The following is a 25,398-nucleotide window of genomic DNA, read 5'->3' as shown; positions in this document are numbered from 1 at the left end:
TTCCCTCGGATCAACCCCGTCAGTTGTCTTCAGGACTTCTGGAGGATATTTCCGACCACCAACAACCTGATCTCGGCACGTCGGGTAGCTGAGTGGGGCCTCTCCAAGAATCCCACGGAGTATGCTACCGTCTGATACTAGCAGTCTGGGACTGACACTGGGGGCTTCCATTTGTTTATGACTGTCGGATCCCTAGGTTTGTCTATATGGCGGTCGATTTGGGCATTTTCGATCTGTCGTAATCTACCGACATGCGCCCCTGGGGTCATCCCTGCCCGCGCGCTGATAATGAATGTGGCTGCTGTGTAGTACTTCGACGATGACGTCTTCGATTGGCACATGAAGATCGAAGATCGCATCCTTTATCTACCATTTGCCCATCTACAAATCCTCTGTTTATCGAAGACTTTAGGTCTACCATGGCAGCGGCCTTCTCAATTAATATACACCACTGGCCCCTCGATCCGTAATCACTCCAGGTTAAGTCTATACCGGCCAGGCAATAACCGCCGAGGACCTCATAAGGTACTAGCACTGTGACGGAAGAGACCGTATCATGCATGATCCCCGCATATCTTGCAAATTCCGGAGTGCATCGACATCCCCGCCGCCAATGCTCCGGCGCTTGTCTCAGGTTTCAACGTTATCCGTGGGGTTTGGGCGTTTGATCGAAATATATATTCCGACCAGCGACGGACAAGGTACAAACCGTGCTTAATATAGAGCAAGACCCCGGGCGCAATACCCAACCAAGCAGAAACCTGCCGCATCGAAAGCAATATCGCACCGTCACCCCATCCGTCAAGACCCCTGCACGATGCTGTAATAGTGCATGCACGCTCGATGGCCCTAATGTACGTCGACCAAACCGTTATCTCCTCGACCACTGCCGAATGCCCCGGGATGACTGCATGCCCATTGTGGCATCAGCCATGGCCCCTGATTTGACAATTGCATTGAGACTATTAAGAAGTAGCCAGTCAGAAGGGGTAGTCTTCAATAGCGCACGCAAGCCTGAACGACTGGGATTATCCCCGATCCTCAGGGCCGCGTTGCCAGGGGGCGCTCTGACATCACAACCCCTCCTTCGCCGCGACTAGATAGGCCAACACCAACAGCCAAAGAATGCCCAATATTCGCGGACTATGAGAACATACACCATATGATCCGAGATAGGATGATAACAACTCTCTTCCGAGTGCTCCTTCTATTATCTATGCCCACGTCATAAAGCAATCAGTGACTACTGACTCGCGGGTTATATGGATGACGGTGAAAGATAGCGTGATTTCGCTATTGCTTTATTGAAAGGACGCATACTTTCCCAGTGACTTCCTTACTCAGTTGACCCAAATGATGGTAAAGTCGACTAGACAAGCGCTTGAGATCAGACTTTGTTTGGCACAATTGTAGTTAGGGTTATATACGCAAATAACGTGCAGCTTTTCAATCAACAGGTGCCGTGGTCTAGTGGTATGACGTCACGTTGTGGCCGTGCCAGCCCCGGTTCGATTCCGGGCGGCGCCAATTTCTTTTTTTTCTGCTTCCCACATACCCTATCTCATTTTGACCATGTCCAGTAAGGGATGGTATCCTGCAACCATAGATCTAGCAACTGCTCTAGTAGCGCTGCTGTTGCTCATGTACGGCGTATGCTATCTCACCACCCAAATTCTTCTCGTCTCCGTCTTGATCAGCCATGGTCCCTTAGGCTGACCAGCAAACCATCCGCACGGCTGTTCCCGCGCACGCACAACTTCAACGGGAGCCATTCTTACTTCTGAAAGCGAACTTCTTCACAGCGGTATCCTTGGCAGTGAATTACCTCCATGTATCCGGTAATGACAGACTTGGTTTTAACAATGGCGGGTTGTTTAGCGCTGAGTCTCGCTTATGACCATGGCCATGTTGGTGCAGGTGCCTCCTTGAGGAATCTCCAGCATGACCCAGAGGAAGCCATAATGTGCTTCTGGTTGACCAATTAAAGCCAGCCAGAACGGGCAACCGTGCTGTCAATATCTCGGCTACGGTCAGGTTTGAAAAAATTAGCAATTGCTGAGGCATGGTAGTCGTGGAGGCATATAAGTGGTTCCTGGCTGGGGAAACAATTTCATTGTATTATTCCCACCTTCTTTTGCACCGCTTAAACCTTCTCTTCTTGGAAACACGGAGAACCGATATACGGACGAGGTATATTAAGAGGCTCGGCAGTGAATAACCTGAACAACCTTGCTGGTATGAAGACATGAAGACTTGACCCTCAGCAAAAAAGCCTACCCCTAGTGGCCTAGCGAACCATTTTACGAGTTTTATCAGGCTGGGCCATGAACCAGGGCCGCCTGTATCTCAGTCAAGGCTATGCCAAGGGACACCGTTCGTTGTGGGGACAGAGGAATACTATTATTTATGCAGAGTAGCCGAGCCTGTTGCTTCTAAGGTAGGATGTGGTCTGACTTAGGCTGGGAGGACCTAGCGGAGCGGAAGTTTCGACATTTACACAGACCTATTGACACTGACTGGGGTTGGTTGCTTTCAGCCTTTCATTACTGGAAAACATAGACATTACGCGCCCCAGGTCAACCAGAATCCAAACCAATCCCCCAATCCCCCATCTCCAACTCAGCCATCAGATCCACTAACCTCTCTATGGGTTCCGGCGACAGTAAACCTGACGTTCCCTCTATATGTAGAGCAGTATCCAGAGCTTGTTCGGTCTCCAGCCGGCCAGCTAACAGTCTAGACATCCGGTCAGGGAGCATTATCGTCCCTATCGCCCAGTTTTCCAGGTTCACCATGGACCGAATGCAGTCGCGAACGTCTGCGAAGCTGACACCCTTAAAGCCATTGGCATTGCTTGAGCACAACCACCTCTCCTTCTCCAGTGTGAGGTACCCGAACATGAGGGCGTTTCGCAAGACGCTTACTTGCGCAGTGAACCCAAACGGTTCTATGGGGAGGGTTGCGGTAAAAACTTCCTCGTAGGCACGTCTGTATATCGCGAGCTGCGAATCTATAACATGCTTGACCCTGAAGAAGGCTGATACTCTCTTTTTCTGTACCTGATCTGTTCGTTATTAGCTGACGGCTGGTCGCATCAAGTTTGGCTCTCGGTCTTACCTATCACCTGCTTCGGTAGTGATACCTGGTGCCCTCTTACCATCTGGTCGATTGGCCCTCGTACATGTTGCTGAATAACCCCAGACAGCGATCTGAAGCTGGGCATCATTCCCAGAATCCAGAAAATCCAAAGCCAGGTGATGGCATCCTCATCTTCTTCGCCTGCGTTGAAATGCCTAGGAGCTTTGAGACTGAGTGATCGAGCCCAGGATCTGGCCTGTTCGCGAGGTGCACCTTCTAGCTGATATTTGTGTACTAACAGGACATAATGCAGGAGAGTATGTAATTCCACCGTGGCGGGTACCTCGTCTAGTTGCCCGCAGATGACTTTTCGTACCATTGTAAATGCATACTCGTCGTCGCCTGGTGCTGGACTCGGTGGAAATGGCGCGCTGGGATCTCTCTCTGTCTGACCATGGTCGTTGTTCCCCAGCTCTCGGGGAACCTCCTCGCTAGCATCTTTATTCGTTCGATTATGGTCGTTGCCCTCGGGCCCCCAAAGAATCTCCTCGCTGGCGTCTTCGCCTGTTTGACCATGGTCGTTGGCCCCGGGCCTCTGAGTAACCTCCTCGCTGGAATTTTCATCCTTTCGACCAAGATCTTGGTCTGCCGGCATCTGCGTGAGCATCTCTGCTCCGAAGTCAATTTCCAGAGTACCCGAGTCAAGACTCTCGAAAAAGCCGAGAAGCTTGACTGGAGAAGCACACCAGGGGGCATCCGGATTCCCAGTTTCGACGAGCGTATGTGCGCACTTAGCCTGGCCTCCACATTTGTTGAATACTGTCAATGAGTGTTCTTCTGACCCCTCAAGAGGTACCAGAAGCCGTGAATCGTATTTGTGGGGCTCATCATGGTTGCTAGACTCTGGCAGAGTTTTGCACGGCGGCCGTTCTTGGATCGGGTCCTCCTCTAGACTAGCAAGCGTGATATGTCCACATTGCCGCGAGGAAAGACAAGGCTCCTGCAAGCAGAATGTCTGTAAGCAGTCGGTAATGATAAGTCGCTCGACGCAAAAGAGGTACTGTCCGGTCTCCGGGTCCTTGCTGTTCTCAAAGTCAACCCCTTCAGCAATGATTATTTCTGACCGGTGTCCAAACTCTATAGTGTCTTTGCAGGGATATTCACAGTCGGAAGTCGCTGTAAACGGCGTCGTATTGGGAGATTTCGTAGACTCGTCGGTATCAGATTGCGCGCCATCCCCAGAGTCATGACCAGCTTTCAGGTGGAGATTGACCGTATCCGTGTTCGTCCTGGTGGCGTCGTTGTATCCCCCAGTGTCGAAAATAAATAGTTTGTCGCTGCCTGAGAGATCACTGTCCTCCTGACCATGGTCGAATGATATCTTTATCGTGCAATTCCCTGCGTCATTGTCTGTAATGTCACCCATATTGCCGCCACTGAATTGACCGGTAGACAGTGTAATGTATTTGGTAGGCTCTAAGGCCATGTCCCGAGCCACCGGCTCTAGTGCATCCTTTTGGCTTTCTATAGTCTTCGTGGTAGAAAGCGAGAGAACGGACGGGGTCGAGCGAATGATTTGAACCGGCGTTTGATCGAGTTTCTGAGCCTTGTGAAGATCAACTAGGGCTTGAGACTGCTTTACCATTTGATCCCTGATGCCGGAGAGCGCCTTTTCGATGTCCAGGTTTCTCTCATCCTTATCAGGCTCCTGAGGTCTTTCCAACCCTTGAGTTAGCCTGGATAGGGCTCGGACTTGAGAAGAATAGTCTTACGACGATTTGGAAGTGGCCAGATGCAGATGCGCTATGCAGATTGCAGACTGAAGTGTTGACTTAGCGTGCTCGACGGCCGTCAACAAATTCTGGATGTCGCTCTCCTTCAGGAGGAACTGGAAGTATTTTGCCCCCTTTGAAACGAGCTTCTTCAGGCGATCGCGGCGGCGAATCCCAGCCTGTTTTAGTTCAAGGACTTGGTGCAGGATAGAGAGCGCCTGCTTCCGAACAAGCGTTAGGCTTCCATTGATATGGTCGATGAAGCTTTCCGGTTTCTCATTGACCTCAATCTGAAGACTGCGAACAACTTGCGACTTCGCGACTATATCTCTGAGGACGGACTGGAACTTCGAGCAGTCAGTCTGGGAACGTTTATGGACGAGAGATGATGGCGTACATGACCGAGATTCTCAAGCTCACTGAGATAATTCCGCCAGCTCTTCTGCGTATTTCGAACTTTGGCGACCGAGCTGACCAAATCCCAGATTGTGATGATGCTCGCAGCCGTACCGGCTATTTCAGCCATTTTTGCGATGCTTTGCCGAAGGATGAAAGTCACATAATCGAAGTCCGGACGCAGCAGGATAAATCGTATCCCTTGCCAAAAGTCTGGATGAAATCGTACAATTCGGCTATCCCATCATCATAAAGGAGAGTCTGTAACGCCAGCCTGTCCGGTAGTACCGCCGCACAGATGCCATGCCTTCTGATTCGGACTGCCTGCCGGAAGTGAGATTTGAAGAAGGTTCCGACGTGTTTGTGTGCTGCTTTGTCTGATTGCCCCCTTTCCACCCAATGGGCTGCGGTAGATCGTAGCCTCGTGCTCGAAGGATGCGACGATTGCAGTACACCCTCGGGCGCGCATCTAGCCATGACCCAACAGTTCTATCAGGAGTCACTTCGCACAGGCATGATCCTTAGAACGGATACCGAGTGAGATGGGTTAATGATACATGATAGCCATGGGGGGCAATTGGCTGACCATTGTTCATGAGAAAGGAGTCCAAGTTTGAAATGAAGGGGCATCTGTTCTCAAGATAACCCGGTGCGGCCATAGGTAGTTACTACTTCGTCGTCGCCAGCCGCTCGGCAATCGGCCATGGCCCATTACAACTAGATAAGGTTTGTTGAGCGATTGGGCATTTTTGTTTCTGGAGTTGCCTTCTTGCGTTGTTTGCGATTCCCCAACCTGAAAGTGTCTTTCAGCCGCGATAACTGAAACCAGAGCACAAGCACTTTGGGTGCCTTATGACATAGCCCAACATTTTAAGGGGAATTATTTGCACAAAGATGGTCTTTTATTTGCAGACATGGAGAGACAGCGTTCCCAGTATTATATGCCTAGCCAGAGAATGAATTTCATTGACCATGGTTCACATAATAAGTCCTGTGACCATATCTAAAAAAAACGAAAAAAAAGAATTGGCGCCGCCCGGAATCGAACCGGGGCTGGCACGGCCACAACGTGACGTCATACCACTAGACCACGGCACCTGTTTGTTGAGAATGTTGCGCATTGTATAATATATAAGGCACAAATGCCAGTAACCAATGGTTAATCAAGCTGGGCATGGTCGAAATAATTGCCTTATCTCGAGATAATATCACCCAGATCCGCATATTATACAAGGACATCAATTTGAAGATGTCCAGACCAGCCATCCACTAGCTATTAACCTGGTTGGCTGTTGTTCCGGCGCAATGTATACTGTTGCTATTGATGAGCTCCTGGGCCCTCAACCCCGTGTTTGATGCCTGTCCATATATTATCGTTGCTAGGCTACGGAAAAGCGCGCTTCAGGAAAGAAGGCATACCTCGGATTTGAGCGTGACGTTATGGTACTCTAATGCTGGTATTTGACTCTGGTGGTGTCGCAAGCCAATCTCAACGGACTTTACTGTTCAATCACATTGACTCCAAAGCTCTACGAGTGTAAGGAGTATCGTAGGCAGAGTTGGCCGATGATGGAGCGGCCAACGCATAGCCGGTGACATTTCAAAGCACGGAGTTATTATGGGAGAAACTAAAAGAAATGGTAGAGAAGGCTAGGCACCCAGGTCACGAAGAGTTCGATTGATGAGTAGATACAGTTTGAACTTTCTTTTTCTTTTCTCTTTTCTCTTTTGTTTTTTTTTTCCTTTTCTAACAAATCCAGCAAAGTACAACTAAGAAGCACCAAAGACAATCTTCACCTTGAGTCATCAGAAGAGAAGCATATCCGAATTCCATTCCTTTTACTACAAAAGGCCCTTTTATCAATTGATAGCAGCTCAATGGATTGGGTCAAGCGGCCTGGTGTATGGGCAGAAGGATATCTCATGAGACTTTTAGATAAAACACAAATTTGCAACGGAGCCAATGCATTCGGAGGCAGCGACTTGTTTGAACTCACCCTTCGTTTCCTACCACCAGACCGGTAGTCCAATCTATGGACTATTTCATCTTAAGTTTCACCTCATCACGTAGATCTTCATAGATTCGATAACAGATACTGATTCAATAGATACTCGATCCTGGTCATGGTCGTACAGAATCTGAAGCGTTCCACAGTAAAGGCGTTTGGTAGTGCTTCCGAATCTCCTCTCGAGATTTCGGCAATACCATCCTACCAGATAGAAAACCTGCGTCTTTCGCAGAGTCCTGGATAGCATTCTGGAGGCCCCGGAAACTGCAGATGATCATATCAAGTAGTGAAAGAAAACCAATTGATGTCGGATAAAAGTCCCCTTGCTTCCGAAGGCGTTCGAAGCACCCATTTACCGCAGTCTCGGTCGATATGTCGGGGACAATCTCAATGAGAAAAACACATCTGTCCAGGAAGTCGACAACTTCGCGTCGGCAAACGAGAATAGTAGTCGAAACGATGACCCGCTTGAAGTCCTTCAGCAATGATACGGTGAGGTCTGCGACTTTGACCTCCTTGACAAGCGCCTCGTACTCGTCATCTGTCATGTCGTAGCTATTGTCAGCAAATTGGCAAACAGCGGACCCAAAGTCTCTTGGGTTGACACCGATTTGGTTAATAGTGGCTATAATGGACTCAATAAATGGCTCCGACTGGGTGATATTCAAAGCCTCTGATAACACCCTCAGCCAATTCATCAAGCCCGCTCCCAAACGAATCCCAGTACTTTGGCCGAACCGGGCATTGAACTGCTCGAACATCCCTTCGCGTAGCCTAGCAGCCTTAGCCACCTCACTAATCCACGTCTTCTTACGTCTCAAAAGGGTAGAGGCAGTTGTCCTGAACTCCGGGAAGAAGAACACATGTTCAGAAGGGATCGGGTAAGGCTTACAGAGACCCGTGGTCACATCCTCCTCAGCAAGGGCGTAGAATTTGACCTCGCCTTAAAGAGAAGTCGGCGTCATCGGGTACCAACTCTAACAGGCAAATGCTTGTTCGAGCTTTCAGACAGGATGTGATCGAGTTCCTCTGTACTGGCGTTGGAGTCGTTCGCCAGGCTGCCATGCTGGTCTTCATCCAGTGCATGCGATGGCGTAAAACCGGAAACAAGATACTTTGCCTGGCTGTCACCTCTGCGTTCACTGCCCTCTTCCAAAACCGGTTACGACTCAGGTGGTTTCAAGGAGGGGTCCTTTACCAAGTCTGAAGATGATCTGGGTGATGATTTCATTGCCGACAAATACCACGGGGTTGGCCGGTCACTAAGACGTGTTTTGATCTCGTATGCGCTACCCTCGAAGGTGAACGCGTGTGTAACAAGCTGGGGCTCGCTTCGACCTTGAGGTTGAGCAGGCATTGTGGTAACTTAATGGATAAAAGCCGGTTAGTGCTGATTCAAAGACTGTGGACAGTAGTTGAAAAAATGCCTTGTAGATATCCTAAGACTCTTGGGACGTGGTCTGAAAGGCTGTGGACAATTCTTGACCCGGACGTTTTGAAGATGTCCAAGACTCTTGGGACGTGGTCTGAAAGGCTGTGGACAATTCTTGACCCGGACGTTTTGAAGATGTCCAAGACTTATGGGACGTGGTCTGAAAGACTGTGGACCGTAGTTGAGACAATACCTTTTAGATGTCTTAAGACTTTTAGGACGTGGTCTGAAAGATTGTGGATGGTTGTTGAGATAATACCTTGTAGATGTCCTAAGACTCTTGGGACGTGGTCTGAAGACTGTCGATAGGATACCCTTCAGATGTACCAAGACTCTTGGGACGTGGTCAGACCTGAAAAATTGGAAACAAATGCGATGTCGACTATACCCACAGAAGGACCTGACTGCCATGTGCAGACGAGTGCATCGGAATGGAAGGGAAAAAACGTGCGGTTGAGGGAAGAAGTGCGGATTGAGAATGTGTGTTGGCCGAAGATTGGACGGAGATAAATAGGATGTGGACTCGACAATGGGGAAATCAATCAAAATACCTCACATGTCCTGGGTATGTGCTATTGTTTTCCATGACGATTCTCTTGCCCGCAGGCCAAGATAATGTCAATAGGAATCTTAGATCTAGTCTACCTTTATAGAGGACTGCTCCTGAAAGTAACATTAGCCTTTTGGGGGGAGCGAGGCGTGAATTCATGTACAAGCCAACACTGGCAGGGTTGAACAATAAACTTGATCCACAAGGATAGTCAGTTAAGTAGAATAACAGCCTGTTAAATCTATAGTGTAACGCATAACGCATACAGGTGGATAGACAAAACATCAGCAATTGACCAACACTTTTGAGCTCGTTAGCTCACAAGGCTTCTAGGCTAAATCACAGACTTCCCCGTCTCGGAAACGAAACTCCCTCGACAGCCGCGTGGTCAGTGAACCAGCTGACTTTCTCACCCCCTCCTTGGTTGACGAGCGCAGACGGAAGACTCCTCCCTTCTTCGGCATCAAAGATCTGCTTAAGAATATCCTTCTTTCCGCCTCCGGTGGCGACGAACGCGATGCTCACAGCATGCGTGACGACAGGCAAAGTAAGCGTGATGCGCTTTGGTGGTGGCTTCGGGGAGTCGCTGATGGCGGAGACCCATGCGTCCTTCTCGCGCAGCAGTTCGTGGCCGGGGAATAGACTGCAAGTGTGGCCGTCTGGTCCACAGCCGAGGAGGATAAGGTCGAAAACGGGCAGCTTCACGCTGTCCTTGGCCGCAAAAGAACGCATCAGATCCTCCTGGTACAAGTCTGCAATTTCCTGGGGGTCGGCGTTGACATGCTTCTCATCGATAGGGTGTACATTGGGAGCGCCCAGATCCGAAGGGATCTTGTCAAGCAGCTCATCCTTCAGAAGACGGTAGTTGCTGTCCTCGTGGTCGAGAGGAACGGCGCGCTCGTCGGCGAAGAAGATCTCCCACTTTGAGAACTGAGCGGTATCCTCGGGAGTGCCGTCTCCGGGAGCAAGAAGGGCTTTGGCGAGAACTGTTGGGAGAGAGCCACCAGACACAGCGACGCGGAAGGTGTCATGACGGCTCAGGGCCGAGTTCTGGTTGCGGAGGACATAGGGCCGGAGCTGCTTGGCCAGGGCATCGGTGTCCTGGAAGCTGAGGAGGTTTGGAGCTGGGCCAGGCATGGTGAAGGTGAATTGATGTATATCTGCTGAATGGTAAGGGAATAATGGATGGAACAGGCTGATAAGAGAAAAGTTGAAGAATATGAGCGAGAGGCTGTGAGGTCACTTGAGGAGTGGTCTCGGTCAGAGCTAAGGTGGGGTGGCGGGGCAGGAAGGACGCTGGATTGTTGCTGCGTTGCCGGAAGGAGGCCGTCGGCTCGGTGACAACCATGCCATATGGAGATGCAACCATGATGAAATTCAAGTACAGATAAGACTTCTTTCAAAGCATACTGAATAGGCCCTGTGATTGCCGGTTGCTGGTGCCGCTTCAAGAAAGAAGCTAAGGGCTGCCGGCGAAAAAGTAAGGAGAAAAAAAGTTTTGGCGCCGCCCGGAATCGAACCGGGGCTGGCACGGCCACAACGTGACGTCATACCACTAGACCACGGCACCTGTTAATTGTTATTTTGGTTCGATAACTGCGCCATAGGGCTAACAAAAATTACCGGCGGTTCTCAAGATTGGGCCTACACCCTCTGGCCTGCATACAAGGAAGATCCGCCTGTAAGATTATTCACGGCATAAGTAATATAATATCCACTTTCCATAACATAGAGGACGGCATAAGTAATATATTTTCGACCATATCCATAACATAGAAGGTCTACTATAAATCAGACATGACCTAAGGACTATAATCATGTACAGTTATAGTGCCTTAGTACGAACTACCAAGTACCTAAACCTGGACTGTAGACCATTGCCTAATCGCTGTACAGTGGCTATCTGGACATGCGCCGCATGACCTTCCTCAGATGCAAGCTAGAGGGTCTACGCAGTAGTAGAGTATGAAAAGGCGGACAAAAGCAGCAGAACTGCTTCATGGCTCTAAGCATCAGGGGCCTCGGGGCATAAGTCGACCCTAGTTTTTCTTGTTAAGTTGGGATTGCAAATTATTTCTTCATCCGCCCCTGTTGGCATCGCTTGCCAGATACTGAATTTCTCGATGGCCTGAAATTTCCTGCTGCTCCCCTGCAGGAGTAGGAGAATGCCAACCTTCGTTTGTTGACAGTGCGTCACCGCAGCTTTGATTTGACTCCCAAGGTCAGCTGCATGCCTGCTCTTTTTCTCCTTTCTCATTCCACTCGGAGCCAAATTCTTTCAACGTTCGGAACCATGCCAATCCCAACGCGCTCGGTCCCCGGAAAAGAAATCCGAAAGCAGGCAAGATCGGTCCAACCCCAGTTCTCTCAGATCGTGACTGACAGACTACAAAGCCCTCTACAGTAGGGCGCACCATCCCAAACCTGAAACCACCGGCAACATCCCAGTCAAATGAAGAGACCTCTTCCAAAACTGCGCCCTCCAATACTGCTTCATCGACGAAAACCGCCCCTTCTACTATTCCAACCCGTCGCCAAAGCCTCATCCGCCCGAGTCAGTTGCAGCTGCGAACCACATCTTCTGCCAAGCCTAGCGCTCTCCCCGCAAGTACAAAATCTGTTGGACGCGTTCCAATCTCCCCAACCAAGCGCGATGACACAGCTAGGCAGCAGAATAGAACCCCAGCCTCTCCAAAGAAGACAGATTTGCTTCCTCCCGCGCGACCGATTCGTTCATCCTCCCTGAGACAGCCGACGAGCTCGAGCTCTGGAACACCGACAGTGCAGCGAGGACATGCGAGACACAAGAGTCAAATCGTCGCCCCGGCTCCCAAAGCTCTTCAAACACCGTCGACAACGGCACCAACGACAGCCAGGTCCAGGAACCACTTCTCTGCGTATCAGCAGCAACTCTCGCCGAGAAAGACACAGTTTCCACCGCCTCCAAAACCCTCTGCTCCCTCCGACCAGGCCTCTTCTTTGATTCCCTCGTCCTGGCCAGAAATAGCGGCACTACAGACCGAACTTCTTCAGCTCAGTCTTCTACACATAGCTGAGCAACGACACAACTACCAGTGGGAACGAGATGCTGAAACGCAATTGCGGAGGAAATATAACTCCGTGGCGGGTGACTACAGGGCTGTCTTGACGGTGGAGAAAGAGTCGCAGAGAAAACTTAATGGGCAAGCGTTGCATTATTGGTTGAGAAACTCGGGTGGGCATAACGGTCAGCAGGGGTTTGCGCAGCAGGTTCAGCTTCTATCTCAAATTTCTCAGGAGGTGTATGGTCTCAGTGACAGTCACGGGCGGTACACAGTGGCGATCTTAGAGTTCGAAGGCTGGTTTCAGCGAGTTGAAGAAATTCAACAAGCCCGCACGCGCGTAGGACAAGGAGGCGATGACTTCGTTGACCCTATCAATCGCGAGTGGAAGGAAGAGACCAATGCCTTGATAATGAAGCTGGAACTTGCATCCAGAAAACTGCAGAGCCTTGATATTCTAGGCTACGGGGACGTGGAAGCGCTCGACGGTTCTGCCTTGCTTCGAACGGCCAAAGGTCTAAGTGATCTGATAGACCAAATGACCGAAGAATTGAGCATTATCCGCAAGCTTGAAGCGGACATTGTGAGATCCGCAAACAGTCGGGTTAGTCAGCTAGCTCGACATTTGGTTGAGATGCAACCACGCGAGGATCAAGCAGTGCCGAGAACTGGACTTTGGACACGATCCGCGCTCAAACCCTGACAGACGGACTGATCCACGGACAATTCATGCTACTTCCAGTTCCTTCCCCGAGACGTATGGTCGCCGAGCCCTTTATCAGGTTCGAAGCAGGGGACAGAACCTGTTTTACTGTTTTTCCATATAATGGTACTACCGCGGAGAAGCGGATGCAGTCGTACTGGACGCAGGCGCGCGTTCGACCAGAGTTGCGTTCCAATGGGCCATGGAGAGAAAACCTGTTTTTGCAGAACATCTATCCCTCCGGGTGTTTGACGAGTTCATTCATCGTTGGTGGTGTGAACGAACGGCGCATGGGATGGCCGTTCGAGTAACCTAATCCTGCAATGCAGTGTTGGTTTAAGTGGACTCATCTATCTGGAGTCTAGTCCTCTCAACCGTTCCAGCTGCGAGGTGTCTCAAACGCCTGAAGGCCGGCAGGTCTCACATAGTTTTTAGTTACCCGACCTGGGAAAACCTGGCCTGGAACTGAGAGATAAGCTGCCATCGGACGGCGCTCTCATTGATCGTGCTCCACGGTCTAAAATCCAGGCTTCCCTCGATAATATAACCACAATATCACTGCCATGTCTTAGAGAAAGCACCGGAAAAGGCGTAAAATCCAAAAATTGGTCCAGACTAAATTGTGGAGCACGGGAGGCTGACTAAGTGCCGCTGACGGCTCCAGCCTCGATTCAAGGTTGCGCCCAAATCAGGTTTTCCAGCTGCCACTACGTCATGCGCTGGGGAAGATCAAAAGAAAACCGTTGTTGCTAGAGCTAGAGCATGCTGGTGGCCTGTCCCTCGCTGGTGTTCTCCTGTCTTCAGCTCGCTACCCCTCCCGGACATGGAACATGGAGGGCGAGAAAGCCCGTCCAGACCGCGATAGAAGCGTCCAGAAACCCTGGCAGGGCTGCCAGCTGCCAGACCCGCGCACTCAACCACACCACGGGCGACAGGTGTGACATCACCGGCCAATCTTTTGTTCCTTATTCTTGTTGCAGCAGCTGATGATGATGCTGCGAATCCGGGAGTCTGGCACCGGACGGTGGGCGCATTCTCTGCTCTGCCAAAGTATCGAGCCTCACTACTACGGGCAGCCAGCCAGCCAGCCCAGCCAGAGTCCCGTCCGGCGTAGTCTACACTAACTGGTCTCCGTAGGATCAAAAACTGAGGCCACAAAGGCACAAACAGTGGATCTCCATCCAACAGTTCCTCTGCGCGCCTTCTTTTCTTTTGCTTCTCGTCCACAGTCTAAAGCGGTGTTCTTTCCCCTCCCAGGCTCCCAGTCCCCCGTTCCAGTCCCCAACCAGCGCCTCCCGGCCAAGCAATCATCGAGCAGCGTCTCAGAGACTCTGACCTACCCCTGATCTCATTAGTCCTTTGCCCTCTCTTCCCCGCTGCCACCACGCTCGATTCAGTTAGGGACTGCCACTTTCTCGATATCTGTTGTGCGCTTTCTCAGATTCTGCATCTTTCTTGCTCTATTTTTATCGCCCGTGACTCTTTTCCGACGTTCGAATCTTCGCTCTTTGATGTCTCCGTAGCCGTGCCTGCCGTCTGGTCTTCCAAGGCATCGCCTGGCCTCGTCACTCTGGCGGATCGGTGACCGTAAGATGATCCAATCCTGAACGCTCCAGCAAGGCAGTCTCTCTCCTCGGCCGACGTCGTCCAGAAAATGACAAGGTCTCTGTACGACCGCATCTGGCGCCGGGAAGCCGGAGGAGGCTCGACTTCGGCCAGCATTCGTGGCATCTACGGCTCGAAGGAATGGGTTAGCGAACTCGACATTGTTAACGAGCTTGGAGGGCATACCGGGTGTGTGAATGCTTTGAGGTATGTGCGAACCAACCATGTCCCACTTTTCAGTATCTTCTTATCAGCACCTCTCTTTGATTCCCACCGTCTGGGAAACTGATGTCTTTGCAGCTGGTCGCGTTCTGGTCGACTCCTCGCGTCGGGATCGGATGACTTCCATCTCAACATATACTCCTACCAGCCGGACTTGTCCACGGCACCCTTTGCATTAAACACGAGTATCTTCACGGGCCACACAGGAAATATTTTCTCCGTCGCGTTTATGCCGCATTCCAATGATCGGACCCTTGTAACTGCTGCAGGCGACTCGACCGTGCGAGTTTTCGACATTGAACATTCCAGCCGTTCCGGCTCCCAGGGCGTACCGCCGGCGTTCTCCACTCAAGCGGGTAACCAAAACCTGAACCGTTTCTTCGGTAATACACGATATCTTGGTGTAGGCAATACCAACGCGCGCATCTATCGAAGCCATGCGGATCGTGCCAAGCGCATCGTGACCGAGTCATCCCCGTACCTCTTCCTGACCTGCTCTGAGGACGGTGAAGTTCGCCAATGGGATCTGCGCCTGCCTTCCTCTGCATACCCAAAACCCCGAGGCGGTCTTTTGTACATGACGCAGCGAGCGGGAGAAGGGCATGATGATTCGAACGTCCCGCCGCCACTGATCTCGTACAAACGGCACAGGCTCGACCTTAACACCATCTCCTGCTCGCCAAGCCAGCCGCATTACATTGCATTGGGTGGGGCTCACCTGCATTGCTTCCTCCATGACAGGCGTATGTTGGGTCGGGACGTTTCGACTGAAAAAGGTGACCCCGGTACATCCCCTGGCATAGGAAGCAGTCATGATGAGGAGATGATGGGCCAGGCGACGCGGTGTGTGCGGAGGTTTGCGCCAAACGGGAAGCAACGGACCAAGTCACGGTATAAAGGCCACATCACAGCGTGTAAAATCAGTAATGCCAACCCCAATGAGATGATTGTGAGCTGGTCCGGCGACCACATATACAGTTTCGACTTGGTCCAGAGTCCCGACGCTCTAGGCACGCAGGAGCTGCGGTCCCCCGTGCAAGCCAAATCTAGCTCACGTAAGAGACGGGGCTCCAAGGACAGAAAGCGTAAGCGCCAACCTAGGAACTCGCAGTCCCCCCAGTCCAGCAACGGTAGACGCAGGTCAGCCCGGCGGAGCGAAGAGACCAACGGAGAAGGGGAACTAGCAGTCCGAGTCCGGTATGGCAACGGCGAAACAGAAAATATTCCGCTGCACTCGTTGTTACACGAAGGTTCCACTGCGTCTGGCGTGGCTTCGACGGAGGCAATGGAACAGGCCAGGTACTCTGTGCTCAATGATGCTCAAAGACATAGTTTGCGCATAGCCAAGGGCCTCGTCAAGCTTCGGAAAGCTCTCTTCTCCCTTGAAGCCTCGGCTCGTGACCAAGCTGATATGGCAACTCCGTTCTCAATTGTCGCTTTCCACGACTCCTTCTCCAACGCCTTGATGCGCGCACTGACCTTCTTACCTCAGATTGAGGAGATCATGAGAACATGGGGATACCCCATTAACCCCACTCCGGAGGTTGTGCGTGTGCAGCAGACGCTACGCCGTAACCGCGAGTCGACGTACAGGTTTGTGCAGGCCGCCGGCACGCTTGCGCGGGCTTTAGGTGGAGACGTGCAGGATTATGGAGTAGAGGACGATGTACTAGAGAAGTTCCAGCAGATCGGACCTGCACCAGGGGAGGATAACGTCATTGGTCGGAGAGAGCAGTTCGGTTACGACTTTTTGAAGGCTGTGATCCTTTTCGTCGAAGGGGGCCGCAGTGCTGTCCTAGCCGGCTTCAAGCGCAGTGCCACCCATCGTCGAAACCGAGACCGATTTCCTATACCTGAATATGCAGACGAGGGTGCTATTGAGGCAGTGCTTATACCGTACCTGCGTGACCTGGCGGATGAGACCCCGGTGGTAAATGTTGATAGTTCCAGGTTCGAGCACGATTCAACCCGTATACTTTTCCCCAGCCAAATAGCAGCAGTGGACGCCTTCGAGGGTGTTCTAAAGGGCGCGACACCCAATGGGTCTGCGACTAGTACACCGGACGAGGACTGTCGTACTTATGAAAGTGACGGAACGATTGGCTCGGCGGAGTCGGTTGCCAGTTCCTCGAGACCAAATAGATCAAATCACTTTTGGCTCCTTTCGGTTGGCCGTGGACTATTGATGGATGTGGGAGAGGGTGTGAACTTCGAGTTCGTCAACCGATCATTTGGAGGTCTCAATGCCACCGTTGAAGATGATTCGGACGGCGAAGTAGAGGTAGAAAGATCGCAGAATGACACGGAGGCAAACGTCGAAGAGGAAGCCATCCAGGATATCAGCTTGGCATATAACGGGGGCTCTAGCCAGCAAGGTCGACGGCCATCCAGGCTGGATGAGATTCTCGAGTCGCAGACACCGATGAGCACCGATACCGGGAGTGAAGGCGACGGCGATGAGTGCGAAATTGGTTTCGACACAGACTCTTCGGATGATGATGAAGACGACGACGACGACGACGACATGAATGAGGACAGTTCCGAGTCGGATGCTGCAGAGCGCCTATTCCGAAACTATGGGTTTGAACGAAACGGACGCGAAGACGTCGAGACGCATGTGCCATGCTCGTCGCACACCAGGGTCTATCGCGGCCACTGCAACGTCAAGACCGTCAAGGATGCGAATTTCTTCGGGCTCAATGACGAGTATGTGGTGAGCGGTAGCGACTCGGGCCACTTGTTCATCTGGGAACGAGACACCTGCAAGCTAGTCAACATCCTCAAAGGAGACGACGAAGTGGTCAACGTCGTGCAAGGTAAATCATCAGCATATTATGAGCGCTGATCACGTCTAATGTGTGCAGGACATCCTTACGAGCCTACCATAGCGGCCTCAGGAATCGACGACACCATCAAAATTTTCTCGCCGGACCAACGAGCCCAAGAAGATGCCCATCACGGTATTAACATCCTCGATCCGAACAACCCGGCCAACACGCTCGGGGCTGGTTATGGGGGGCTGAAGAGCGCCAAGTGCATGCACGACAGCTACCGGATCATGAGCGAGAACGATGTCCAGCGACAGGGGGGGATGAGCGATGCCTTTGTGACTGTGAGCGTCCCACTTTCCTGTTCTAGAGGTCTTGAGTCTAGACCCGTCTAGACTGGACACTTGCTGATTGATGCCTAAACAACAGAGGCAAATGCTCGCCCAATTCGCAGCCACTGTGCGCCAGCAACAGGGCGGGTTGGTCCCGGGAGAACACTCCAGGATCGTGCTAGATGAGAACTGCAGTGTAAGTTTTCCCCTAGTTTGCTGCCTTTGAATGTTAGTTAGCTAGGCAGGGTTTATTGACGGATATGCATCGGCGTAGATGATGTGAGAGAGACACCCATAACCGACCTCTTCTTCAATTCAACGTAAGAGGGAATGAGCAAGACCATGAAATTGTCATGGTCTCCCCTCTCCCTCCTGTGCCTAGTACGACCGTTAACTAGCTTTTATTCCGCGTCCTTCTTTATATATTTATCCAACAAAAAAGAGTTAGAATGTATTTTTCGTGCCCCAAAACCACCATCCGAGTCCCAATGGGACGGGGGTTGTCTAATAAGAGCGAGACGGGCGTGGCTATTTAATTTAGTAGCAGAGCGATCTTCAGCCACGACGTCAGTGGCTTGAGAATCGGACGGCGGGTATTCGGAGACTGTATCCACGATCTCAGAGGGCGTGCCTGTCCTGGCGCTCCCTTGCTGCTGATCTCGGGGTTTTGTGTCCCATTCGGTAAGACGGTTGGAGCTTGACAGGCTGGATCATCAGGTCCCGGTTCCTGTGCGTCATGGCCACTGGGGGGAGTTGAAAGTTGAAACAGCAGACTCCGGAGTATATAAAGAAACAGCAGACTGTACTGATAGTGATACACATGCTGCGTGCTGAGTGGCGGCCCGGAGATCCGTTGGCCGAGACTGTGTAACCCCTTGGGGACATTGAACAGTGACATGGCCACTACTACTCTAGCCCTAACTGTCTCCCCCCCGGTCCCTCCGTGGCAGCAGTTTACAGTATCCACACCAATTAGAGTACTAATAATTAGATAGAACGAACTGAGCACTCTAGGAGAGTTCATTGCTCCCGTTGATGCCATATATCTTGCTAAAAATTGACACTGAGCTCAAGAAAGACAATTCACAATTATGTACACAAACATAAGTCAGCGGCATAAGTGCAGTGGCGAAATGATTGGCGGGTCCGATGCCGAGAGTGGGGGATGAAGATATTTCGACATTTCAACGCTCGAGAAATAATTAGACACACTGGCCGAATCAGATCGCTCCAGTCGTCCTTGCGAGATCCTCATTGACGGGCTGTTTAGCCGTTGACGTTTCTAGTCTACAACGGGTAGCTACGGTACCGGTACGTTGCGGCCCCTAGAGGAGCTGCCAGACACCGAAACTGAATTTTTTATAGATCGCGGGGCAGAGCAGAGACTCGACAGGGAAGGAACACCGCCCGTACCCCACCAGTCGGCTACCCCTGCAATCTCAAGCCTGCGAGGCAAGGAGAAGGCATTTGTTGGTACTATATTGGTGCTTATCAAGGTCCCCAGTCCTACAAGACTACAAGAGGCAGCAAGGAAATGTCCTCGACATACAACGCGGAAAAACTCTTACAGGAGCGCGCTGCTGCAACGGCCGAGCTCTATGCTGACCCGCACAATCCTGCGCGCCACCTGACGCGTGCCTGGATCCATGCTCGTCTCGGCTTCCCGGATCTTGCGGCTGCGGATGCGTACCGCGCTCTTTCGTTGCTGGATAGTGTTGTTGATCCGGATGGGTGTGAGTTTCATGCGAGGAAGAGGGTTGAAGAGGGAGAGAGGTCTGATCCGGTAACTCGGAGTGATGGAGATGAGGAGGATGAGGATGAAGAGGAAGATGATGGCTGCGAACCTACCACTGAAGAGGAGTACAAGGCCATGATTGGTGGTGTGTATCAAGTGCTCGTGGGAAGTCTCATTGAGTGCGGGTGTCTACGTGATGCGTATGAGTTTGCGCAGCGTGGGATAGCCTTGCTTGATGAGATGATGGCTGGGGAGACAAAGACCGAGGAGCAGAGTGAACCGCGGAGGCTTCTGAATATCTGGAAGAAGGAAATCCAGCTGGATTATCACAGTGCGAGGGGAGCGGATGTGACGAAAAAGCTTGAAGCCCTGAAGATCCAGCAAGAGAGTGCTTCATCAAATAATGAGGATGAGGATAGAGTCGACCCCAGCAAACTGCGAGCGCAAGGCTTTGCGCGCAGAATCCTTTACCCCTGGAACGAGCACGAGCCAAACCGCAAGTCGCCAGAGACTCTGCGACTCCTAAACGAGCGGCTCAAGGTGATCGCACCCAAATGCGAAGTGCGGGCTGTTGCATTACCTGTCCTCCACGATACCACCACTAAAGACAAGAACGCCGAAACAGACGGAGAAGAGGAAGTCTCCATCCAACTCGGCCTCTTCGCCAAAGAAGACCTCGCACCAGGCGAGACAATCCTCCACGAGTCCTCCCTCCTCACAGCCACAAACCGCCTGCACGACGACACCTGCGACGCCTGCAACGGCCCCCTCCCACCCCTCTCCTCCGAAACCCCACCCGTTGCCTGCGACGAGTGCTACGACATCATCTTCTGCTCGCAATCCTGCCACGACCAAGCCCAGGAAACCTACCACGGCGCCGTTTGCGGGCTGATGGAAAACCTCGAGAGCATCGGCAAGGACATCCCCGACGCAAAGGACAAAGCAGACTACCTGTACCTGCTGCTCCTTGGCCGCGCACTGGCAATGGCCGCAACACAGGGCGTGAACCCGCTCGAGCTCGACGAGATCAAGTACATCTGGGGCGACTTCGTCCCGTACAACGCCAACACACCACCACCAATCGGCTCCGCCCTGTCATACAACGCCAACGCCGAATCCCGCGCCCAAGACCCCAACGCCCAGGAAATAAAGACACAATCAACTCTCCCCTTCAGCTTCCACCTCTCAATCCTCCAGCCCATGCGTCTAATCGAGGAAATGGGACTTGATCCCTACGCCACGCTCGAAAACTACGATACCTGGATCCTAAACACACTGTACTCCAAATTCCGGGGCACCGCGTCGGGCCGGCTTTCGACGTGGGACGGGGGTCCCGAGACGTGCGCCGTGCACCCGCTCTGGTGTCTTGCGAACCACAGCTGCGATCCGAATGTGCGGTGGGAGTGGGGTGGGGAGATTGCGTTTGTTGTGAGGGGGGATGAGGAGAGGGCGGTTTGGAAGAGGGAGAGCGAGGGGAGGGAGAGGACGAAAGGGGGGATCAAGAAGGATGAGGAGATTCTGAACCATTATTGTGATATTGGGTTGAGTGTCAAGGATCGGAGGGAGTGGGCGGCTGGGGCGCTGGGTGGGAAGTGTTTGTGTACGAGGTGTATTTGGGAGGCTGGGGAGGTTTAGACTAGATATCTACATTTACGGGGTGAACGGTTGCGCTTGATAGAGTATAGAGATAGAAATGCTACACTTAGTATATTGGTACGAGCAGTGCGAGATATGCTAAAATACATCGTTAAGAAGAGCAGCCGATTCCCTAATCCATTACCGATTGCATGCGTTTTATATCGAGATCATAGAGTTACCGACGGGGCGGGGTGGAAGGAGAGCGCGCCCGCCGACGGGGAGGCGGAGATGCGGAGAGAGGTGAACTGGAGTTCCGTCGGCGCTGGTTCCTATTATAGCGAGGGTTAGGCGATCGCGAGACAGGGTAATCTCTGCCCCAACGGCCTGGCGGGGGACGCTGGGGTGACCGGGTTCGGGAAATGCTCCTTTCAGCTCTCTTAGGAGGAGGGGACGCCGAAGCTGACGAGTAGCGCCGACGAGCAGGTGCTCGGCGCGGCGGTGGAGAGACAGACCGCGAGGGTGACCTGGAGTAGCTACGAGCTCTTCCGCCTCGCCGGGGAGGAGTGACGGAGCGGGAGGGGCTTCGGCGTGGGGGTGGAGATCGAGAGTCGACGCGTCCGCGGCCGGCGCGACGGGGTGGAGTGCGGCTGCGAGATGGTGACCGACTGTATGAGACCGAACGGCGGCGGGTTCGTGGCGCGGGGGATCTTGAGCGCGACCGCGAGGCGGTATAAGAGCTTCGGCTGTAGCTGCGGCGGGATGAGCCAGATACAGACCGCGAGTAGGACCTGCCGCGGCTGACTGAACGTTGCCGGCCGCGACTGCGAGAAGGAGAGCGGGAGTAGGACGGGGAGCGGGAGTAAGAGTAAGAGCGGGATCGAGAGCGCGATGAATAAGATGAGCGTGAGCTGACCGACGCAGAGCGCGCAGGCGGCAGGGCAGGAACCTCGGGTTTGGGCATGTTCTTCAGGAACTCGCGCAGCTCCTCCGTCAATGCACCGAAACCGATACTGGTGAAGTAGTTGATGGAGAACCGGGTGTTGCGCGGGTTGTCCGTGGGGAACAGGCCCTCGAAGCTTGGGCGCAGAAGCTCATCTGTCATGCGTTCTCGTAGCTTTGGTAGACCAAGATGCTCTGCGAGGTCTTGGAAGAGGATCTTAATGAAGATACGACTGCTCGATGTCGTCTCCTCTTCGTTCAGGTGAATAATCGACAAAACATGCCAGCCGAGGGCGTCAGTGCTCAGCATGTGGCCGAAGAAGCGGGCAATATTGCGCAGACGGTTGGTTTCGTATCGATGGATGGTGTCGTAGTACTTGGCGAACGCATTTTCGAACAAGTCTGACCAGAGGCGGTTGATCTTCGCAAACCTCTCACCGATAAGTCCATAGAACTTGGAGTATGTCCGCTCTTGAGAGCAACACTCGATGACCATAGAAGGAAGCTCAGGTTCCAGGCCGGCTGGCAACGAGATCTTCATCAACTTGTGGCAACATTCTTCAAAATCGATACTGGACATGATGGTCAAATATATCGTTCGGCGCAGGTTCACGAGATCTGTATTGCTTTGATCCTTGATGTCCAGCTGCCGCTCTTCCTCAGACTCCTCGTCTGAGCTCTCATCACCCTTGTCGCTTTCGTCTTCGTCATCACTTCCTTCGCCCAAGATCTCTGCCTTCAATTTCTTGTAGGCCTCCTCGTGCTGCTCCCACTGAGCGTCGTATTTGAAGATGTTCAAGCTGTCTTGAGTCTCAATCTCGTCATCCAGCCCAATCCGGTGGATGATCTGGTCCTCCTCTTCCACCAAATCAAGCTCTTCTTTGACAGCAGGGTTATCCTTGTATCGGTCTTTGCGCACCTGAAAGAGAACCTCGATCATATACTGCACACGTTTGTCAATGTCGGCCTCGTGAAGGATGTTCCTGAATTGGTCAAACACTGCCAACGCGATCGGACCGCTCATCTCCTCCAGGTGCTGGCCAACCTCTCGCGTCAACCCAACAGCAATCTCAACACTATCATCGGTAGGCTTGTGAAGCAGGAGGAGTAGAATTTGCGCCGCAAGCATTTCGTGCACCACCTGTTGGTTGCATAGATGAGCGATGAATGTCGTCGACGATATGCACACCGCCTTGTCGTTTCTCTTGAAAGCCTTTCGGAACTGGATGATTAATCGACTTAAAAGTAGTTCTCCGACCTGCGGCAGCTTGGTGTTGACAATTGCTGCCATGGCAGCGTAGATGGGTGTGAACGGCAAACTTGCCGCTTGCGCCTTCATGATGCTCCGGCAAAACAAGCCACGTCCCCGGACCAGGTTCTCGCCAAACAGTTCTGGAACGATATATTTGATATTCGACACGTTGACTTTGTTGATAAGACCGTTGATCGACTTCTTCAGAGCCTCCCAAGCCATCCGCTGGTACTCTTTGCTGGTCTTGTCTGTGATTTGCGCTTGTAGGGCGCGGAGCCGCGCAGGAGGAATGTATGTACCCCCCGAGCGCATGTTGAGGAGTTTCTCATATTCTGCTTTGGCCGATGCTTGCTTCTCCTCCTCCGTCAGCGGCTTTTGCGCAGCTTCCTTTTGTTCATGTTGACGGACTCGCTCCTCCAGCTGGCGTTCACGCTCGAGCGCACGCTCCGGGTCGATACGCGGCACATCGCCACCGGCTGCTGCTGAGTCGCCAGGAGGCGAGCGACGCCGATTTGGTGAAGGTGAACGAGAGGGCGGCGATCGCTTTCGTGAGCCGGAGGGTTGAGGGGAGTAGGAAGCGCCTGGGGGAGGTGTAGGCACCCGCACGGCCGACTGCAAAACAACGGGATCCGACATCTTCTAGCGCCTCGATGAGATGTGAGTTGCGACCCGAGACCTCGAGCTGTCGAGCTAGTCGAGATGGGATGAAGGTCTGACGGAGAACTGAGGCGGCGAAGAGTCTTAGCGCGACGGCCCCACGTGACTGTTCAGGAGCCAGGCTGGCCGACTCTCCTGCGCGTATACAACAAACCGCTTCGGACGTCGTTTTGCCTGTGTTTGCTCTCAAGCTTTCTGTCACTATGGTAAGTGCTTACTTTCCTCGTGCAAATGGCTAAACATGTGAGATCCGATTGCTGACCCAAATGCCAGCTGGGGCAACTCGTGGGATCCGCCATGCTTTTGGCCGCTACTGCAATCTTCCTCTACTATACGGCATGGACACTTCTTATGGTACGCATTCCTTTACTGTCAGATTGTTGGGATATTGGCTAACGTATACCAGCCATTTGTTGACCCCGGTCACCCCCTCCATGCCTTCTTTCTCCCTCGCGTTTGGGCCATCCGCATCCCCGTGTTCCTCGTCCTCCTCGGCTCCGCTGTTGTCGGCACATTCATCGGCATCGTTATGATCAATAGCAACAAGAAGAAGGCAGCCAAGGCCAAGGCAGCGGCTGCTAAGAAGAAGACCTGAAGATATCGGCTTGTGCAGACTAGAAGGGTGTGTATAGGATAACTTTCTGGCCCCGGGGGCGCTTCTTTATATTTGACAACCTGTAACAATACTTCTTCTTTATTACGCTTATAATGCGCTTCAACAGGCAGAAGCCCTCATAGTTGAGCGGGTTGAGCTGTTCTTGATACCTATACCTTAATGAATGCATCTGTGGTCCGGCGCGTACTGGGAGAGACAAAGCAAACATATGACCCCAAGTCTTACATTGCTGACATGCCTCTGAAACAAGGATGAACAAAAACTTGACCTGGTCATCAGCGTCATAATGCATTTGACTGTCGCACTGACCTGGCAAGCTGATTCTGGACAGCCTCGTGATCCAGCTCTGGCTCTGGCTCTGAATCACGGGACATGGCTCTCTTCACCAAGTGCGGCTGGAACCGGCCCTGGTCGCCATTGATGATGGCCTCGGAACCATAGGAGTTGATGCAGAGTACCATGGCATTTGGGCATTACCGTTGAGCGATGCTAGTTGGCGGGCTTGGGTACCGGAACCTCACCCCTCATGTGTAACAGATCGTATTTACGTTGTACCTATAGTCTTCGGCTTAAGCAAGGTCGCACCGACTGATGCACCCCCCAACCCCCAGATTCAGGAAACCGGGATGCCCCTCTGCTAGGCCGTGGCCTAAAGTAAGCATTCATGTTCCTTACATCTTCTAGCTCGTCCAAGCTGAACGCCCGTCATCACA

At 52.3% G+C, this 25,398-nt stretch overlaps 8 protein-coding genes and 3 non-coding genes across 11 annotated transcripts; 4 read left to right on the top strand and 7 right to left on the bottom strand.

The window, feature by feature from the left end:
• The first annotated feature begins 1,456 nt into the window (after nucleotides 1-1,456).
• BDW74DRAFT_t86 lies at nucleotides 1,457-1,527 on the top strand. Its single transcript has one exon. It is a non-coding gene; the product is annotated as a tRNA-His (tRNA).
• Nucleotides 1,528-1,532: 5 nt separating this feature from the next.
• BDW74DRAFT_149311 (uncharacterized protein) lies at nucleotides 1,533-2,096 on the bottom strand. The gene has a single exon (XM_073723874.1). It carries the CDS (start codon nucleotides 2,062-2,064, stop codon nucleotides 1,822-1,824), a length of 243 nt encoding a protein of 80 aa, XP_073586232.1. The 5' UTR covers nucleotides 2,065-2,096; the 3' UTR covers nucleotides 1,533-1,821.
• A 376-nt stretch (nucleotides 2,097-2,472) lies between these two features.
• On the bottom strand, nucleotides 2,473-4,001 carry BDW74DRAFT_149310 (uncharacterized protein). Its single transcript, XM_073723873.1, has 2 exons — nucleotides 3,118-4,001; nucleotides 2,473-3,064 (listed from the first exon to the last, which is right to left on the bottom strand). Exons 1-2 carry the CDS (start codon nucleotides 3,743-3,745, stop codon nucleotides 2,577-2,579), a joined length of 1,116 nt encoding a protein of 371 aa, XP_073586231.1. The 5' UTR covers nucleotides 3,746-4,001; the 3' UTR covers nucleotides 2,473-2,576.
• Nucleotides 4,002-6,273: 2,272 nt separating this feature from the next.
• On the bottom strand, nucleotides 6,274-6,344 carry BDW74DRAFT_t83. Its single transcript has one exon. It is a non-coding gene; the product is annotated as a tRNA-His (tRNA).
• Nucleotides 6,345-7,368: 1,024 nt separating this feature from the next.
• On the bottom strand, nucleotides 7,369-8,612 carry BDW74DRAFT_176267 (uncharacterized protein; the record flags this gene model as incomplete). The annotated part of the gene is made up of 2 exons (XM_073728559.1): nucleotides 7,369-8,198; nucleotides 8,519-8,612. The coding sequence occupies 2 exons, from the start codon at nucleotides 8,610-8,612 to the stop codon at nucleotides 7,369-7,371; spliced, it is 924 nt and encodes a 307-aa protein (XP_073586230.1).
• A 768-nt stretch (nucleotides 8,613-9,380) lies between these two features.
• On the bottom strand, nucleotides 9,381-10,689 carry BDW74DRAFT_149307 (6-phosphogluconolactonase). Its single transcript, XM_073723872.1, has one exon. It carries the CDS (start codon nucleotides 10,372-10,374, stop codon nucleotides 9,577-9,579), a length of 798 nt encoding a protein of 265 aa, XP_073586229.1. The 5' UTR covers nucleotides 10,375-10,689; the 3' UTR covers nucleotides 9,381-9,576.
• Nucleotides 10,690-10,736: 47 nt separating this feature from the next.
• Nucleotides 10,737-10,807, bottom strand: BDW74DRAFT_t82. The gene has a single exon. It is a non-coding gene; the product is annotated as a tRNA-His (tRNA).
• A 455-nt stretch (nucleotides 10,808-11,262) lies between these two features.
• Nucleotides 11,263-13,362, top strand: BDW74DRAFT_125142 (uncharacterized protein). Its single transcript, XM_073722146.1, has 2 exons — nucleotides 11,263-11,578; nucleotides 11,632-13,362. Exons 1-2 carry the CDS (start codon nucleotides 11,468-11,470, stop codon nucleotides 12,979-12,981), a joined length of 1,461 nt encoding a protein of 486 aa, XP_073586228.1. The 5' UTR covers nucleotides 11,263-11,467; the 3' UTR covers nucleotides 12,982-13,362.
• Nucleotides 13,363-14,635: 1,273 nt separating this feature from the next.
• Nucleotides 14,636-21,278, top strand: BDW74DRAFT_166859 (uncharacterized protein; the record flags this gene model as incomplete). The annotated part of the gene is made up of 6 exons (XM_073726610.1): nucleotides 14,636-14,793; nucleotides 14,887-16,851; nucleotides 16,933-17,624; nucleotides 17,673-17,920; nucleotides 18,006-18,104; nucleotides 19,479-21,278. The coding sequence occupies 6 exons, from the start codon at nucleotides 14,636-14,638 to the stop codon at nucleotides 21,276-21,278; spliced, it is 4,962 nt and encodes a 1,653-aa protein (XP_073586227.1).
• A 50-nt stretch (nucleotides 21,279-21,328) lies between these two features.
• Nucleotides 21,329-24,102, bottom strand: BDW74DRAFT_149288 (pre-mRNA-splicing factor CWC22). The gene has a single exon (XM_073723871.1). The coding sequence runs from the start codon at nucleotides 24,046-24,048 to the stop codon at nucleotides 21,457-21,459; it is 2,592 nt and encodes an 863-aa protein (XP_073586226.1). The 5' UTR covers nucleotides 24,049-24,102; the 3' UTR covers nucleotides 21,329-21,456.
• A 264-nt stretch (nucleotides 24,103-24,366) lies between these two features.
• On the top strand, nucleotides 24,367-24,664 carry BDW74DRAFT_176262 (dolichol phosphate-mannose biosynthesis regulatory protein; the record flags this gene model as incomplete). The annotated part of the gene is made up of 2 exons (XM_073728558.1): nucleotides 24,367-24,423; nucleotides 24,476-24,664. 2 exons carry the CDS (start codon nucleotides 24,367-24,369, stop codon nucleotides 24,662-24,664), a joined length of 246 nt encoding a protein of 81 aa, XP_073586225.1.
• Nucleotides 24,665-25,398: the final 734 nt, after the last annotated feature.

This window comes from Aspergillus multicolor, assembly GCF_047715735.1.
Source record: "Aspergillus multicolor strain CBS 133.54 unplaced genomic scaffold BDW74scaffold_6, whole genome shotgun sequence".
Taxonomy (NCBI): Eukaryota; Fungi; Ascomycota; class Eurotiomycetes; order Eurotiales; family Aspergillaceae; genus Aspergillus; species Aspergillus multicolor.
The sequence above is the reverse complement of the archived record's forward strand: the minus strand, read 5'-3'. Positions and strand labels throughout refer to the sequence as shown.